Source organism: Phyllostomus discolor, chromosome 3, assembly GCF_004126475.2.
Source record: "Phyllostomus discolor isolate MPI-MPIP mPhyDis1 chromosome 3, mPhyDis1.pri.v3, whole genome shotgun sequence".
NCBI classification, from domain to species: domain Eukaryota; kingdom Metazoa; phylum Chordata; class Mammalia; order Chiroptera; family Phyllostomidae; genus Phyllostomus; species Phyllostomus discolor.
In genome coordinates, this window is record NC_040905.2 from 24,938,348 (window position 1) to 24,957,974 (window position 19,627).

A 19,627-nucleotide genomic window follows, 5' to 3' on the forward strand; every position below is an offset into this window, starting at 1 on the left:
GAACAGGGAGGTTGAATCACTTCTGTAAGGTTACAGAGCAAGCAGTGAGACAGCTGGGGTTTCCCCTCGCAGCTGACTGACTCAGAGCTCAGGCCATTAACTGCCACACAAAAGGCCCCTGAGGATCTGGCCGCAGAGATGGAGGGACCGGAGGAGGCCATGTTCTGGGCACCGCCTCGTGATGGGCACTGACCTTTTCCGCCTTCTGGTGGAAAACGGAGGACATGTCCAGCAAGGTGCTGCGCTCATCCAGTGCGGCGGCGAATGCCTTCCACTCCTGCTCCAGCTGATTGGCGATCTGCTTAATCTGCTGCGAGGCGTAGTGGCCAGACTCCACCAAGCGATTGGCCACTGACATGATCCGGTTTATGTTGACATACACGTTCTGAGAAAGGGGCAGAGAAGGAGGGCTCCTTAGGGGAGGGCACACAAAAGGCTTCTTTTAAACACACATCAACAGCACTTTCTGAAATATGGCCTATTCCCTTATCACATTTTAAATGGCGGAATCACCTGCTACGTAATAGTGCACATATTTGCTAGGTGGAGTTCCATAAACTCTAAGCATTAGTTCCCGTTTCTGTTTTTAAGACTGCAGAACGACAAACCAGCTAGCTGAAAGTCATATTGTCAGGGCCGGAGCACTCAAACGCACAAGTGTGTGCACACAAATATACTATTACTCACTCCTTGGCTCCTGGTCCTGAAAAGGGTCCAGATGGCAAGCCTACCCACTAGCAGTCACCCAGAGCTGCAGGGACCCAACATTTCAGTCTCTAAACCACTAAATACGTACGTAGCAATCCAAGGCTATTTGTGTGAAAACAAGCTCTCCTTTCTACATAACCCCAAATTGTCTTTGTGATGCCAACTGAAAATATTCTGTAAATGGATCCACTTTCTCCAAGGAGAATGAACTGGGGCACAGAACAATGCTGTGTTCAAATGTTAAATCAAGCTTTTTTAGTGTTGAAATTCCTATCTTCAAGTCCACCAGTTTATTTAAAAAATAAGGGAGCGAAGCTTAAAACAAACAAACAAAAAAACCCCCTGAATGTTTTGCAAAACAAGTTCTCATCATGGTATTTCCCTTAACACCTTTGATATTCTTTGAGGGTCCTATTATAACCAAGGCTTAGTGGGGGTGGGGACGGGAGGGAGATACACACCTTCAACAAAGCCCAGGCTGTTGTTTTTCACATACTTATGATTTCTCTGTGGTGCATCAGAATAGTGTGCTCTCCATGGCCCCCCCCCAAATCACAGACGCAGCTTTGGCTCCTCCCAGGCTTGCCCCTGCATCTTGTCACCTTCCCCATCCAAACTCCTCCACATTTTTCCTCTCTTCTTCCCTTCCTACACTGGTCCTTCCGGCCAGTCTCCCACTGCCCGGCACCCAGACCTGGGCAAGAACTGCATGGTTGTTACCTGGTCTGCAGCCCACCCAACTAAGCATCTTGGAGGATTCACTTGTCCGTTCTCTCCCCATACCTTCTTTCACTCAACTTTTCCTCCATTTATGACCCAAACCTGAAATAGGTAGAGTCACCTAGATCTGGGATCAGAGAGCCACAGACGTCAGCCGCTGAGATACTTTTCTGGGCTGCATCAGCGTGCTAGGATCAGCTAACAGATGGCCGGGTGTCGAGAGCGGCAGGGAGAGAGTACACTCTGTGAGGCTGTGACAGCCAGTGAAGGCCACGATCACTGGGAAACTGGCCTTGCTGGCTTGTGTGGCATTAATGCTCTCATGAGTGACCTTTAAGTCAAAAGCAGTGCCTCCCTTTCTCATGGCATACTCTCTCTCTAGTGACAAGTAACTATGTCCGCTAACGTTTGCTTTCTCTACGACCTTAAAGAGGAAAATCAACCCGAAAACTCTGTTAGGAACAGTTCAAGCAGAGCTCTCTGTTGGCATCCAGACGAGAACTGTCCATTCCGATGGCTGTACTGTGGGACCCACTGAGGGTACTCGTTGCCCCTTGAACCCAGTACCGTGCCCTGCATTACGTTTATGTCCTCCAACTGACTGTATTCACAGACTGCAGGGTACCAGTCTGTGCATGAAACCTTTGCCATGTCTCCATTACGTCTGGCGCACAGCAGCCTGTGCTCAGACACCACAGTCCACGCTTCCCTACATCGGAAGTACCCACACCTCCATTCTTACCAGCGCTCCTTTTAAAGTATCTGTGCACACAGGTACACAGGTAAAGAGTGAGCACGCTTGCTGGTATCCCTTAATATGCTTTCTTTAAATATTGTCAACTTGGCATATTGGTATTTATCGATAGTATTCTCCTTTTTTCAGAAGCATTTAAAACGCTGTGGGTAATACAGGAAAGGGCTGAGGTGAACAGGCCCTTGTTCTCCATAAACAAATGCCAAGGCTCAGGAGCTGCTGAGGGCAAGGGGCAGGGCAGGCCCGGAAGGCTCTCCCCAGCCGTCACCCAGCACAGCACAAGGCTACCGTGTCCTTTTCCTTAACACTTCAACTTAGACACATAACAGAAGTGTATTGTAGGAAATCAGAAAGTATGCTTAAGCCAAAAAAGAAAAAAGCTCATACTTTTCAAAGTTTCTTGTTTTGAAAGTATTTTTAATCAAATTGATGATATCACTGACAGTGGTAACCATTTGTCAAATATTTATTATGTGTTCAGCCCTATGCTTAGTGTTTTGCATATGCAGAGAGAACAAAATAACATTAACAACACGGAGGGCAGACATTATCCCCACTTTACAGATCAGGAGGCCAAGGCTCCGAGTTCGGCAGCTGGCCCAAAGTCACATGGTAGGTAGGAGAGTCAGAATTAAAACCCTTTGTATTCGCAACCCACGTTCCTGTCTCCCACCTCACACTTCCTGTTCTGTCGATGCCTAAATCTGTCACTAATAATGCCAAAACGTATTTCAATATTTCTAGTTTTTAAAATACATGGTAGAGTGGACTGAATGTGCTTTTCAATACTAGCTGAAGTTTCAGAATATTTTGAAAAACTGGCAGGAATTTTTAGGAAGAAATTCATCTAAGAAGCTGCCCCCAAAGGCAAACATTTCGGCTCTCCTTACCTATGCCCAGGTTTGATGATTTACACCAGAAATTTTCTTCCTTAAACTCTAGGACAGTTATCAAATGCTTTGATGATGTCTATTGTAAAAATTGTACTGCTAAGTCTTATCTTTGAAACTATCTAATTTGAAGCACTTAGCTGACCAAACTTTAATTAATGGCATCTTAATTAACTTAAACCAAGGCCCCATCTATGTATGGCTTCAATGCTCTGAAACAGATGTTACAAGGCCTAACGGTGATTAATTCTCACAAGGCTGGTCCAAGTCCAACCCAAACTCCTTGTCCTTGAAGAGGAAATTTCTAGACGCTTACTTGTCTGTAGAAGCAACTGTATATCCTGTAGAACACCACATCATTTTTAGTTATATTAACTGCAAAAAATGTAACAAAAGTGCTATTCAGAATTCAGAACTTCGGTTTCTGTGATGCAGCCCCGCAGCGAGCCCTATCTGGTCCCAACAGCCACGGCGGTCCAGTAACCAAACTCAGGGAGCGCCAGGGGATTCCAGGCAGGCATGACATCCGGACCCCAGTCCTTCCGTTCAACGTGGGAGGAAATCCCATGTCTTAGGAGAACTGGAGTATGCCTTTGAGGTTAGAAGCAGGCTGGCTAATTTCTTCGTCTTCAAGAGCAGCCAGCACACTGACAGGGTCTCTTCAGGGGACACAACTAGGCTTCCGTCTGAGAAGCTTTTCCAGAACCCTGCGGGCTCCTAAGAGGTAGAGCACAGGAACCGGCATCCACGTGACTGGTTCACGTTCCACTGGTTTGTCTGCTTGCTCATTTTCATTTTTGTTTGCTGAAAACTGAAAACCAGCTCCTTAGACCCTGCTAACACTGAGAGCGTCCCACACTTGGAGGTCAGCTGCCACCGTCCAATCAGTGACTCTGCAGGCCCCACAGGGCCTCCCTGCTGCGTGCTGGGCTGTGCTCTGTGTGTGTGAATGCCCCCCATGCTCAAATACCTTCCCAGGCAGCATACATCGGTTCTGACAGAATCTTACCATACAGTTCATAGCGAAGTGGTTGTGCTGTGTCTGAAGCTCCATTGCATGGGGATGGCTGGTCCCAATCTCAGTGTAGCTGTTCAGAAACAGGCCCTTGTTGTGTGTGATCCAGTCAAACATCTATCGGAACAAAAAAGACAACCTGGAATCACTCCAGAAAGAGAAATGACTGACGTGAACCCAGGAACAGGGCCAAATGCAGAAAAGGCAACATCCTTCATTCGATAACCTCTCAGACATTTGGGCCTGGGAGATTCCTGACTTCTCAGAAGTCAGCGCAGTCCTGAACTTGCAGGATCTGTAAGAAAACCTTATATAATGGGTTCCTTTGCAGATGAAGAATTAAGGAGCAAAGGTCTTCATATTCCCCAGGCTAATTAAGAACTTGAGTCTTTTGACTCTCGACCCAGCTCCCCTGCTCCATTAGCCACTTAGCGGGCCACGCTGCTCTTCCATTAACGACCTGGTAGGGGGAAGTGGGGTTACGGTCTCCCGGTGGGCTTTCCCACACCCTCAGGTTACAGAAAGCAATTACAAAGACTGAAAGATCACATTCTTCAATGTGAGAAGTACAAAAGAAACCTGGGAAAATGCAAACAACACAAATTTACTGTGATAATAAAAACGGATTGCGAAAACACGAACAAAGACATCTCTCTTAAGGTTCAGTGGAGGGTCTGCCTGGAAGAGGATGGCAATTATGTCTTCACAAGGAAACACTTGGGGCGGGGAAACAGCCTATCAGTTAGCATAGCACTGGAGTTAAGGCTTGAGCCAGAATACCGGAGATGGTCAGCTGCTTTTCTAGTAAGTGAAGATTTTCTAGTGTCTCTGACAAGGCAGTGCTTAAAACATAAGTACACTGACAGATGTGTCAAAAGCTTACCAAGTAACAGTACTGGATGGTCACCTTCTAAAAGATCCTTTTATAGCAAAGATTTCTAGTGTAGTTTTTTTTTTAATTCACAAAACATTCCCCATCCATGAAAAAGTTTTAATAAGCTCAACTAAAGATCAATTCACCCACATTCATGGCTTGCAACACTGTCCATAAATAAGTACACTGCTTTCAAATGGCTACAAGTGAGCTACCCAGCAACTGACAAGAATTCTCGTTGACTGGTTGGTTTGTCTGGGGCACAAGAATAAAACATGAAACCATAAACAATCATTGCCTGTATTTCCTAGAAGCTATTATTTTTAATGCACTATTCACTTTTATTTACAAAACTATCTGAATGGTGTTCTGTCACTAGCTTTTCATATGTGGAAGGGCAGTTATTAGCAAAAGACACATATATGTAATTATTGCTTTCAATAATATAATCCTATAAACTTTTCACTCTTTTAGCCGAAGGTGTCATTTCATCTCTCTTACAGGCATTTTAAAGCAAGCTATCAGTAATAACAACTCAAAGTTTCTAAAACAGCACTGCACCACACAAGGAATAACACAGAAAAGCAGGTGCAGGGTGCTCTCTGAACGGACCCTTGCCGTTTCTAACCAGTGCCAGGAGGGCACCGTACCCTGCCCCAGCCCTCTCTCTTCACCACACCGGCCTTGGCGGCGGAGACCTAATGACCCGGGAAGCTTCCCTCCACATCTCATGTTAGCATCCCTCTCCCCTCTCCTTTACCTTCTCAGCATCCTGTTCAAACAGCCTCAGCTGAAAGCACTGGTCCAGCTTCAGTTTCCTCACATGCCACATCTGGTGCAGATGCTGCCGCGTCGAGTGCAGCCTGTCCAACATGGCGGACACCTTGGGCAAGAGGCTCTGCAGGTCTGCATTGCCTGACCCTGAGTTCTTTTTGGGGAAGCTGTCACTGCTCTGAATCCTCTGGAGCAGCTTTTGTCCCTCTAAATCCAAGTCCTCTATGGGGGCCTTAATCACCTTCTTCTTCAGCTGGGAATGTTCCTCGATCATATTCCGAGCCCCGTCTAAATCCTGAGGCAACTCCTTCTTGGCTAGGATGTCCTGAAGTTCCTCCAGCCGAGAGAGCATATGGGTTGCATTGCTAATGTAATCTTCAAAAGCAACTCTGATTTCAATCCATTCTTCATGGTTGTATTCCAAGCAGCCATCAAACTCGGGAGTTAGCTGAGAAGGATCAACTACTTTGGTAAGGCCTTCTAAAGAGACCATATTTGTCTTAAGGGGAAAAAAAATATGTATGAGAAGATGAACCAACTCTACACAGTCTTATCATAAAGCAATTAGCAACACTTATCACAGATTTTCAAACTTAAAGCAAGTAACCTATTTATAGAAAACATACCATACCTTGTTCTGGCCCCATAAAAATAAAATGTAAGTAAAAGAAGCATTATAGTACAGTCAGTGAAAATAAACCTATTAGAGCAACACGTATATACTTAGAATCATATGTATTTCATGAGTGCAAAAGAAATTTGATTTCTTTCAAAGAATGTGGCAATTAACCCACTATCTTAGGCACATTGACCATGAAACATGTTAAAATTGCCAAAGTACAGGGCAGAGATTCAGAAACTTCACTGTTATCAACACAGACTTCCTCGTCCATGCCACTCTGCCATCTCATTCCCAACAGAGAACTCTGTCGAGGCTGCTTACTATTTGTGATCAAGCTAACGTCTTGTTTGTGGGCTCCAAACACCCTTTGGAGCACACTGCTTTCCATGAAGGGTAATTATTTGTGGACTGCTTATTAGGTGACTGGTCAACGCTGCTGTGACCAAACCACCCTCACTGTTCTTGTTTCCTAAGCTCCACCTCCATCGAGTAACAGATGAGGGGATATGAATGACCTTTTCTTAATGTAGAAAATATACAAGGGTCAGCAAGAAAGCTGACAGAAGCTCTTTTCACAATGGGGAAGACAGAACAGTTCATTCACTGCAATGATCTACCACAATTCTGAGCAACATAAGTGTTGCATGTACTCTGCACTACGTGACAAAGTTTTAGTCGATTACAACCCAAAGAGGAAATTTTAAACTCACCCTACCTGTCAGGTGTGCTGCAGGATTAATATAGGAAGTATGTCTCAAGGAAAGCATGGGAGGGGTATGGGAGATTAAATGCAAAGACAAAGGTAAAGGAAGAAGATTTGTGGCCCAGACCCAAAAGACAAAAGAGAGAACAGCCCCGTCTGTCACCTCCAGCCTTAGAGAAACCTACAGCTGCGTCTCTGTGCTGTTTGGCATTAATAAACCGCAAAGGGCAGGAGAGCTAGAAAGAGGGGCTGCATCTTATAGAGAATCGACTGTAAGTTCATTCCTTTCTCATTTGCCTGGACTTTTAATAAAGTCCATGGGGACAAACAAGTTGAGTAGAAAAACCAGGAACAGACACCTTAAAGGCCTGAGGGAGAGAGCAAATTTAAACTAAAACTTGCATGCATTATTTTGCCAAACCATTATTTCTACTTAGAACATGTACAATTAAATACAATGCACTTTAAATTCTGCATCAAGAAAATTGTAAGACCTAATAAATCATCCTCCAAAATCATTTCTAATTGTATATGAAGGTAAAGGCTTACTGGTTCCATGCTTCACCTAAATCTCTTGAATGTAGTTTCAAGTCAAAATTAAATTCAGAATTCAGGTTGAAAATCAGTACCATGGAAAGAGTTTTAAAAATGCAGGTAACACACATGTGAAAACATTTTGAAAAGTGTAACATGTAACATAATGCTTGAGGATTAATACTGGGTGAGGTAGTTAATACTATTAGTGCTGTTGAAGGGGACCAAAGTCTTGCCATGTCAAAATATGTCTTCTGGGATACTGATTTTTAAGCTGGTTATTAAGAAACAATAGACTCAGAAAGAACCTCTGACCCTTTACCTGCCTCAAGGAATATAGATAGAAGAAAACCAAGGAAGAGAACATCACCTTGGCATCATGATATACACTAAAACTAAACAAAGCCTGTTTGTTGGACTCCTCTCTGTATCCCACTGTTTCTGGGTGGCCCAGCAAAAATCTGTTTACTAACGAGTTTGCTCTTTATCATCTACCTGTGAGTGTCCTGCTTTCCCTTTGAAATCCCTCCTTTCTCCATTGTCCAAAATGGCACATAAACCTCAACTGCCCAATGGGTCTTCAGGTCTCAGATTCCGGCAGCACTCCTGCACACACATCCAAAATCAATTTGGAACGTTTTCTGTTGGCCTGTCTCATGTTAATTTGGTTATTAGATCAGCCAGAAAAACTTAGAATGGTGAGAAAAAAATTACTTTTTTCCACCCTCCCACTGTTTACCTTAAAATACATGAATATAATCAATGAACCCTAATGTTTGGGAAAGTTGCTAGAAGAAGCAAAAGCAATTATTATAATCATTAGAAAATATCCAAATTGTATTACAGTATAGGGCATGAATCCAGTTTCGAGCTGGCCAGAACCCTTTTCCCCACATAATCTTCTCATTAAACTAACTGCATCACAGCCTTGCCAGAACCTTGGTGGCTCAAGGAGAGGTTAGAGTGGAAAGACAAGCAAGTTAACAGGTCGAAGTTCGTTTTATACACTGTCTGCAAGGCAGCGACCTTACCTACCACCCAAAACCAAGAGAACTGAAACTAAACCCATCTTGGGTAAAATGATCCACTCGGATAACACAACAAATGAACCTAATTTTGTTATTTCATGCAAAAGCTAATGTTATATATGTACATAAGATATGCAGTTCCCATTTAATATAGGGTTTAAAAAACATTATCAGTCTACATGATGAGGAAAAAGTCATTTTTCAACAAACCACATGTATGGTTGTAGTTGGTCTGGCCACACATGGAAGTTACCTCAAATTCAAATTTAGAACTGCCAAAATTAGTCCTCTGTTTCTGCCAAAAGTTGTCTGGCTTGATTATCAGTGCAACGTGAATGCAGCAGGGGAAGGACTCTTGCAGGATCTTCAGCAGAGGCTTAATGGAATCCCACTTGGACCCACGCATGTCCACAATCACTGTGAAGCCTCGCTTGCAGACTTCTTCACTGGAGGAAAGGAAAACACACATTCAAGCCACACAACTCTTGCCCTGTTTTCTGGGCGGAGTCCCGCTGGGTGAGGGTGACTCTGCCTGTGTCCTCCTGATGTCTGTGGGTCACTGTCAGGTGGGGACTGGAAGGGAAGAGGTGCCCCCCGACCCCTGGCTCCACAGCCTGGCTGCAGGTCAGCACTGTGGAGAGTAGGGAGGGGTGAGGAAGGACATTGGAAATCAATTCAGAAAGAGTTCAGATCTTACCTGTGGAATCAAACTCTTTCTCACCCTCCCTTGTCATGAAAGAATACCCATGGCTATTCATGCACCCGAGAACAATGATGGCTTGAAATAGGGTTCAACACTGAAAACATTCAAAACTTCATTTTGTATGTATGGTTTTGCAGCCTGTCTCCCCTTTAGGAGAAAAACAACTCGCATATAAACTGATCGCTCACGCTGCCTAGCACCTACTACAGCAAAGGTCCTTGGTGAGCACTAAATGGGGCCAGACCTGACAGCGTGCACAGCACCCAGGTTGGGTGTCACAGCCCCGTGAACGGCAGTCACCCAGGACTCTCCAGCCACAGGCACTAAAACCACCCCCGCCAATGTGCTGGCGTGAAAAGTGGGAACTTTCCAATGTCACTTTTTGTTTCTTTTAATTTGTCCCAGGACCCTGGGCTATCTCAGAAGTTCTCCAGTGTGGCCTGCTGGTCCACCCTTGGCACCCTTCTGGCGGAACTGTGGGGTGAGCCTATTTTCACAGTAACACTGAGATTATCTGCCTTTTCACTCGGTTGCAATGATGTTGTAAAGGCAGTGGCGGGAGCTCTGCTCGCCCTGAGCACAGATCACGGCAGTGCAGGAAGTCATTGTAACCTTCCTCTCCACGCTCTTGCAGAGTGAGCAAACAAAACAAAAAGCCAGTTTTTTTAGAGTGACCTTGATGAAGCAATACAAATTACTAATTTTATTAAATCTCAACCCCTGACTACATGGTAAACACATATAATGCACTTCTGTAATAAAGAATAAACAATAGGCATCAAAGATAAAACACAGGTGAAAGCTTTATCCTCACTTGGCTGTAACTTCAGGGTTACACGCCCTTGCACTTAAGGAACAGCCTCACCCTCACTGCCGTGTAGTGAGCACACAGCGCGCAGAGGCTGCTGATGCTGGTGCAGGCGTGACCAGGTGATGGCTGCCTGCAAGTGCTTCGGAAATACACCTAAGGCCTCATGAGCACCCACAGGGAGTTTAAGGTTTCCACCTGACATAAATGTAGCGGGACTATGGGAAATGTATTTGACATTTTGTCTGCCTCGTGTAATCACCTGAGAAATTAGTCTAAATGAAAAACTCAGAAAACTAATTGCTATCATAAGTGATGTGAAAAAGCCCCCAAAATTTAAGTCAAAATTAAAACCAATTTCATGCTCTCTTGAATGAGTTCACTGCTCTTCCCTCCCCTCCCTTTTCCCCTCATATATGTGCACACGCACGCACACACACGCACACACACTTCTCCTCCTTATCCTGATTCACACCATCAGACTCACTGACACCCCGAGTTTCACAGACATAGAAGTTCCTCAGACAGCTACATCAGTGTAAGAAGCTGTCACAGAAGTATTCTGGAGAAGTCTGTGGGGACAGAGCCTGAGTCGATGGTGGCTCACAACCCGAGGAACCTGGTGTCGAAAGCCACAAAGAGAAAACGGGCGGACCCAGTGGCCTAGCTCACCAGTCACATGCAGATGACCACAGGGGTGAGCTGATAGTGCCAGTCGCCTGCTCCTACATGACTCAGAACTTGAAAGGAGTTAACACGCAGCTCACACGCTCCTTGTGCTACCCCCTCAGGGTCTCACGTAGGGCCTACCTGTGCTGCAAGCCAGCCAACACCAAGGGCCTCCTTCACAAATCCTAGGGGCAAACAGGGCTTTCAGAAACGTCTGAAAATCTCCCACGTTGCCGAAATGAAAGATTCCGGGCCTCCTTGGGGTCTAATGGTGTTTGCACGGTTTCGGGATTCCATTCAGTAGAAATGCCAGGGCCCCGAGGTGGGGGCAAGGCCAGCCCAGGCAGGAGGAGGCCTTGTACCCCATCCAGGCTCCCAGACTCTGCTGCCACACAACGGCGGGACACCACGAATACGTGTGTTTCGCTGTTTTATTAGCTGCTGTTCGGTCGACTGCACTTTAAACATCAGTCTTCACCAGATCAAGACAAATTCTCTGGTAGCCTGTCTTCCTCCTCCTTGCATAGCCGACACAGTATGTACATAAAACTACAAAGCCCCTCCACTTGAAAGCGGCTTAGAAAGAATCCTGAGTAACTCCAGACCTAACAACAGGAATGAGCCAGAGAAGGACACAACTGAAAGGTACCCCGTGCTTGCACAGTTTGCAGAAGGATTAATGATTCGCCCTCCTCCGCAATCAAACTGTTAGCGCCCAGCGACTTCCCGAGAAATGAAAACTGCGCACGCACCGGACTGGGAGCACACACCTTCCGACCCCTCTGTCTTTACCAAGTCCATGCCGGTCATTGTTAGGGAACCTTCCTGAGCCCAGTTCTGCTCGTGAGCAGCTATGGAACATGCACGGCTGGCCACAGTCCACCGAGAACACGAACGAGAGCACTGGGAAGCGTGACTTATGGGGCAGTGCGGTTGGCGGTTTGTCAAAGAGCCTCGCTTTATCTATGGGATACAGAAAATTTAGATAAAACTGAGGTCCCTTCTCAACACAGGTCTCTAAAAAAGAGGAACTCTACTTTCTTTACTTCCTAGAAAGTTCCTTCTTATTTGAAAGTTCATAAACGAATCCATGAAAAATCTCCCCATTGTTTCATTACTGTCCGAAGAGAGAGCAGTTAGTCCATTTAGCTACTATAAATCACTTTAATGTTCTAGAACATACTAAGAACAATAAACACCTAGAGGAGTACCAAGACCGCTGTTGTTTTCATCACTGCGCAGGAATCCCCATTACACCCTCAGGAAGTTCTGCCATGGCATGATTCTCCTGCACACATTTAACAGAAAGTTTCCTTGCACGTGAATTCTAGGAAAATTGCGTTATCACTCCTTTTTTTAAAGGAGGGGGAGGGGCATGGGAGGTGACCCAAGTAATAAATAAACCCCAGTGACTCACCCCTCTCAGATCACATTATGTGGAACTGTGAGGGCCACATTCTGAGAGGCACAGCCTGGAGGCCACACAGAAGACACGTGAGGTGATCTGGCTCTAGCACACGTCAAAAGGAAAGTAACGGAAGGAAGGGAGGAGAGCAAACGTGAAAAGATGGAAATTACGCGCTAATTCTGAGGCAGCCACTGTACCCGAGGCACTGCGCTGGGCGTGCACATAAATCATCTTACTCAATATGCACAATGATCCAAAGAAGTGCCGATTAGCATCACAGTTTGTAGATCAGGAAACAGATAAAAGTAATTAAGGAGCTCGTGCCAAGTCACAGTCAGTGTGACTCTACCCGTGCTTTCCAGGATGGCACGCTTCTCCACGTTCCGGAATGTGGAGGGACGGAGGGACAGCCAGAGCTACCTTCACATCACAAAAAATTTGGGGAATAATGGACAGGAGAAGAAATCTCGCAGACCCTTAGGGCTGTTTATACCACTCAGAGAGTATAAGCAAACCCACAAGTCCAAAGAAATACACACACCATTAATTTTCTGATGACTTTCATCGATCCTGTTGTTTGGCTAAAACAGTCCTCACTAGTTCTTCTGGGGTCAGTGGGGGACCACAGAGTGGGGCTGGGCGGGGAGGGGGGACTCAGAAAAAACTCGTCCGGTTGCCACTGCTGTCCACCTGGACCACTGTGGAATCTTCCTCCATCCTCACTTGGCAAACAAATGTGTCACTTACATGTTATTCCCACCTGTCTACCTGCTCATTAACCAAGGATGAGCAAATGGCATTTCTTGTCCCTGGGAACTGTAAATATAGAAGCAAATCTAGGCAATGAAATGAAGTGACTGTGCTCCGTAGTTGGAGGGTCACCCTATGCACTTAATTGTTAATGAGCAAAGGAATAGAATGTTTGGGATTTGTTACAAAATATTCCACAGGGAAAACTCAAGAAAAACAAGACTGGCAAAACCTCATAACTGTGGAAGCTAGATGACAGGTACGTGATGTTTGCTACCCTGTCTACTTTGGTGTCTGCTCACAATTTCCCAGTGACAAAGTTTTGTGTGTTTTTCTTAAAGTGGGTCATCCAGGTGATCCAAAACATACATGAATCAATTTTTTAATAATATTTAGGCTACTTTGCTTAGAACTCAAGCTGGGTTTCAGCTCTTTTCTAGACAGCACAGCGCCACACCTTAGAACAGTGAAATCAGTGAAAAACCCCAAACCACCAGAGCTTAATGTGAATGAAATGAAAGTTAACTTTTTACATTTACAGTCAAAACAGATTTCGAAACTAGAAAGTAAGTTGACAAAGTTACATACAGCAATTCAATTATGTAATTTAAAAAACCACCTTGACGATACCCAATTCGATGCGTTTTCCATTCCACTACATGACAAGTATCATTTTGCTAGGGAAGAATTTTTTTGACATTGTCCTGTGTATTGCTCTACTTCTTTTTCCATCATCAGCACAGTGCCTGGCACCTCAGAACTCAGTAAGTGGCAGCTCTCGACTATACTGTTATTCAGAAGTGATAGTGAGTCACACATAACTTCTAAAATTCTTTCCAGCTCTTTGATTTCAATAGTTCAGCAGTCCAAGAAAACACCAGAGGAAGGAGGGAAAACATTTTCTGTATGTGCAAATGGGGCGCTATCCCTTTGTCGCTGATGATACCAAGTGAAAGCCCTCCCGTGAAGGGCTCCCACACAGAAAACCCAGACCGTCGGCTGCATCCGCCACAGCCAGGACAGCTCACAAACAGGTGCAGCTGCGCTCCCTGGGTGGCGTCCCAGACCCTGTGGGGGGGAGGGTCTGGTACCTTCGCCTCGACCTTCAGAACCTATGATGTTGCCACTGATCATCTCTTATTAAATATGCTCTTGCATAACGTGTTCCTTAAAGTGACCATATACTCCAGCCTCTACTATGACTGAGGGGTTTTTCTTTCATATGTCCTCATTTAGTCACTTAGGAAATGCCATCCTTTAGCATACGTCTTTCTGGAATAAAGATTTCCTTTTCTTCAGAGGGGAGCATCTCTCCAAATCTCAGCACGCAACAGTCTCTTGTTTCAGGTGTGGCTATATCCTTGGATGATATCACAGTAGTATTCTACTTCCCAAAAAGTAATCTGAACAATGAAATGGGGATATTAACGTGGGGGCGGGGGGGCTTCTCTCCCTAGTTGTCATCTAGCAGCGCTGTAAGTAAAACCACAATTAGGGCAGAAATGAATATTCTAAATTCCTCAAGTATACACTCAGGCCAATTCCTATGCATCGTTCCTCACTTCAGGGCTCTCCAGAAAACAAAGCTTTGCCTATTCTTGGTGTTCTTTCGTAACCAGATTCCCGGACTATCTCCCTGACTACCTCCAGTGGTCTCTCAGATTGGATGGGGCTCCCAAACTTGATGTCCTGTTAGTTGGGAAGGATTTTTAATACCCCCCAAACTTCATGCTACAAACCAATGGGATCCTTTACGGACCCATAGCTCAGGAGGAAACAGAAGCGCAGCATCACAAACAGCGCTCATCCCAGGGCATGAGTCTGATCTCAGAATCACCAACCGCACTCTCCTTCACTTCTGCCCAGGCCCCCCGGCCCAATACCCACCTGTGGGCACCCCCACCCACCATCTCACATGCAGCTCTTCACTCAAAACACGTCCCTTCTTGTCCCGCCTCCCAGAAGTGCTGCAAGCATGACAGAATGGTCACTAAGTGGAAATACGGAGACAGATCATGACTTTAATTTTGTACTACTCTGTCTGCTTGGAACGGAAGCTGGGGTTTAGTTGTTTTCTAGAGAGCACGGGGCCACAGCTTAGAAGAGTGAAAACAGTGAGAAGCCCCAACCCCCCGGAACTTACCTAGGGATACAGGCCAGGTAGGAAATGAGTCTCCTGAGATCCTCCTGTCGTATTCTGTCATGATTGCTGCGGGCTGGAAAGGTTAAAATGGGACCTCCACGTTTATCTCTGCCGCCTGAAAAACAAACATTTGGAGTACACTTAGACAAAACAAGAGGAGACAGCACACTAACGTGCCACTAAGTCCGACAGCGTCACCCTTCCAGTCACACGAAGCAGTACCTCTGTCAGCCGCATGGCTGGAAAGGACTGCGAAAGGCCACAGTCCCTGCTCCAGTGGGCTAGGGCCAGGCTAGCTGCCCACCCCCAGGCCTCTGTAGAGAAAGGGTGAGTTCTGCACACCACCTGGAAGACGCCACCAAAGGCCCTGTCCTTTTCTTCCACAGTGTCTCCTCCTTTCTCCAGTTTTACGTTTGGAGAGAGAAAAGTTTTCACACACAGGTGCTCACTCACTTAAACAACCAACCACCTCCCCCCAACCTGCCACTCTCTCCCTCTCCTCTGCATTTTCCCCTCTCATCCCGACCCCACCCTGCATTCTGTGCTCTCTCTTTGGCACCACCCAAACTGGGTTTTAAGTCTTGAGAGGGAAAAAGACTGAAATGTTCTTCAAACTTCTTGCTGAAGACAACTTTATATAACCTGGAGCTGGGGCAGCTTCCTCTCTCCGGGGTGGTACCCAGCCCCAATGGCCAATAATCTTTTACACAAACCCACGTCTACCAAAATATAAAAAAAAATGCACGAGGTTGGGAGGTGGAGGGAGCTATGCATGCAAGAATTATAAAGCAGAACTAAACTAGTTAAGGACTTCAGACAAGTTACATCACATACTAAGTACAAACCTCAGATGATTGGCCTTTGATAGATGTGCAGAAATATTAACAAAGACACAATTCTAATGAAGTCTGCTGGTACCACGGACGATTTTTTGTGAAATTGTCACATATATTTTATTATTTCTATCAGAGTTTTCAAGAAAGAAAACACAGAATAAAAACCGACCCTTCTCAAGTGGATCCTTCATTTCATTTTATAACTCTGGTCATCTCTCTTTGGAAGTACAACACTAAGATCTCAAAACTCAAGTCACAATATACAACTCTTAATTATTTTCTCATCTTAATTACTTACCTCATCCGCATAGGTAAAATTAAAAAGCAAGCAAATAACAACATCAGAAAACCTGATTCTTTCCCTTTAAAAAGGCCAAGAAGGTACTCAGCAGAATGTTATTTTAAAAATACGTTTTATGAATATGGGTATTTACAATTTCCTGGGACAATTAACACTCTCTCTAAACAGGAATAAACTTAACTCTGACCATTTGAAATAATCTATGTGTACTGTTCCATTACACGGCCTAGAAAAGTGTTAAATTATATATAAATCCAGTAACTCTGGTATCAAATGAGAACAGCACTAAATCAGAGCCACCAGCACCGAGTCTGTGCACGGTATCCAGCGGTAGACGGGCGCGTCTGACTGGATCACCACGAGGACCCTGTTAAGAGGTCATATCCTTCCAGCTGTGTAATTAAAGAGGAGGGTCAAAGCGCTTCCATAAAGACAAAAGGACGTGTCGGTGTGGTCACAGCCGGGCCCGTTGCCCTGACAAGAACTTTCATAACTTTTCAAACTAACAGCTTTAGTTCTTTCTGAAGTAGTAAAAATGTCGTGAGGACAACTGAGCGATGGGCTCCTCGGCCTTGTCTGTGAACGGAAAGCACTACTGACAGTGAGAGGCAACACTGCTACAGGGAAGAGAACGTCACTAGCAAGTAACCGTCTAAAACATCAGACAGTGTTTGCAGAGTGGCATCAACGGTTCTAGTTTCCTGGAATACCTCTTGTCTCCACTATAAGACAGGAAACAATTTCAATATTTTTATTCCCCCACATCTCTCCTTCTTTCAAAAAGGAATCAATATCCTTAATCAAAAACATTATAGTTCAACACATATTATAGAAACTGGACTTTTTAAAAATACAGTATGGTATTTAGATGAAAACATTTACCCCTTCTTGGTAAAGAGAATCATATCTAACATTTTCCTGAACTACCTTTCTGAATTTCTTAAATGCAACACAATACTTCACTCAGGAGGGAGATGAAATGCCAAGGACTTATATTCAGCTCCCCTCTCTCTGGGATCACTGTATCTCCCAACGCAAGCAAGGCAGGGTTTACCACAGTGTGAAAAGCAAAATCCAAAATGTGCCCATCCGAGAGAGTCACGTGGGGAGTCCACAGGTGCACACACTGCCCACGGCCATCCCGGTCACTCCAAGGCGAGAATGCAGTGTCAGTGTGGGCGAAGTACTGGCTGCTTTCGCTAGACTGCTTCACCTTTCAACTAAGATTTTTCCCAGCCTGGCAGCACTGGCAAGGAGCCCCCTGAGACTTACCGGCAAGCTCACCCCCCAAACAGGTTCCCATTCATGCCCACAAAAAAAGCATATTTGAACCTAAATTTGAATTTCAAAATAGAGGGGGGAAAATTTCAATTGGTCTGTTTCTTTTTCCCAGAATGGTGCTTCAGAAAACTCCCTAGAGTAGTTTAAAAATTTCATCAAAAATCACTTACAAATTTAAATATTTAAATAAGAATTGCACAGTCTATGTTTAATTAATCTAAAATTTTGTTTTCACTTGCAATCCCCCCTGCACTGGGGCGTATCTTCCAGTCCATGGTGTGTCACAGTCGGAGACAGGCAGGTGCCAAAACCACCCATCTGCTGACCCTCCCGGTGAGGTTAAAGATACACACATTAGAATTAAAGAAATGTATTAGTTAGTTCAGAGGTTCATGGTGTCTGAGTCTCAAGGAACTTTAAAGCAATGCCACGGGCATCTGTTTAGATTACAGGTACCAAGATTTAACTTGTTTGCAAATACCACCAAAGGCACCCAATGGAAAATACTGTCTGAGTTATAAAGCAGAAATGTTACAACTCCCAAGTTCTCATTCCTGAACTAATAAATAATTACAACAACGCTGTCCCTTATAAAAGCATCATCTACTACGATATACTAATATGTGTCTGATGTCAACCCTCATGGTAAGGCAGGCGGGACAGATGTCAGGCCTATTTTACAGACAGGAAACTCAGCACCTTGGGGTGGACAATAAAAAGAAAAGGGCAGGAAATCCATTTCCTGCACCTACCGACGTCACAGGATATCCATGCGGGAGAGTTCCACAGCCTCTGGACCTCTCCAAGTCCACAATCAAAACCCAACAGCTCATGAGGGATTACCTGCCTACCCAAATGTGTATTAGTCAAAAAACAAAAGAACACAAAAAGGACACTTTTATTTTCAAGTCTTAGAAAAACCACATCCACTCTGCTCTTCCTCTCTCCATTATTTCTGTAAGGCACCTATCACCTTCCAGTCACCTATATAACTTACACATTCTTTGTGTCTGTCTGTCTGTCCCCCCCCCCCACCCCAAGAGCCGGAAGCCTACAGAGGCCGGCAAGTTTGCTCATTCACGGATATCAGTGAGCACTCTCAGTGCTCAGTGAGGGACTGACGAGCACAGAAAAGATGCTCAGTATATGTCTGCTCCATGAGTGGATTCCTCTTCTACATGCCACACGAAGTTAATTAAAAATAGAGCGGTACCTCGGACCTCATCTTTAATTCATTCCAGAGCTCCAAAACCGACAAGTGCCCCGTGACGCAGCATTTTCTCTCCCAGGACAACGCCGTGACTCACACAAGTTCCTGCAAGGGCGACGAGTCCCAAGCAAGCGCCAAGTGCTCACGCATTTTTTCCCGGTCAAAATGCCACGAGTACAGGGTTTGACAAAGTCGGAAGCCCACGAGTATGGAGGTGTGACTGCACCTCCCACCACGTCTCAGGAAGTTAAAGAGGGAAATGCCTGAATGTTTTTACAGGAGGAAATACAGATGCTAAATCAACTGAGGTTTGTTTTAATATCAGAAAGAAGGCTGGAAAGGTCCCACATTATAGCTACAAATGCCTGTGTGACGATTACTTCCTTAAACCCAGTGACACTCATTTCCCTCTTCCAAAAGGCAAAAAACCCTCCAGGGGACTTAGTCTCTTGAGCAGTATGGCCCAGAATGACCAGAGGCAGCTAGATTCAGAGTTGCCCTTTATCTTTAAATAAATTAAGAACTCACCTTTCACCCAATGAGAATGGACTTCTCTTGGAAGACATACTTAGTTGGAGAAGCACAATGTAACTTTTAATGAACCTACTGGATTGTCCTTTGTAACGGCTTTACTTGAATTTCTGGATTAGAACACCATTCTTTACACCTCCCTGAGGAACAGTCTAACTCAGGGCCATGAAAAGCCCTGAAATGATGTGGTTTATAAAAGAAAAGTTATGGCCACAATCTCTGAGTCTATTAGGTAACGAAACTCTGTTAAAAGGGTGTCCACTGGTCCCCTGCCCCAGGAGCAGCTACTAAAGCCGACAGCTCACCAGCCCCATACCTGCCGGCTCGCCTCTTCCTGCCGGGTCCTGAGAACCAGAAACCGGCTC

The 19,627-nt window shown here is 45.0% G+C and overlaps 1 protein-coding gene across 6 annotated transcripts in view; it reads right to left on the minus strand.

Annotated features, from left to right (window-relative positions):
- The window catches only part of TRIO (trio Rho guanine nucleotide exchange factor), a 326,106-nt gene that overhangs the window by 190,387 nt on the left and 116,092 nt on the right, over positions 1-19,627 (minus strand). For all 6 annotated transcript variants that reach the window (XM_036020253.1, XM_028515627.2, XM_036020255.1 and 3 more), the window contains exons 3-7: positions 15,104-15,218; positions 8,876-9,068; positions 5,722-6,234; positions 4,082-4,204; positions 194-385 (exon numbers count right to left, since the gene is read on the minus strand). In XM_036020253.1, coding sequence (XP_035876146.1) covers positions 194-385; positions 4,082-4,204; positions 5,722-6,234; positions 8,876-9,068; positions 15,104-15,218 — 1,136 coding nt within the window. The remainder of the gene's footprint in view (positions 1-193; positions 386-4,081; positions 4,205-5,721; positions 6,235-8,875; positions 9,069-15,103; positions 15,219-19,627) is intronic.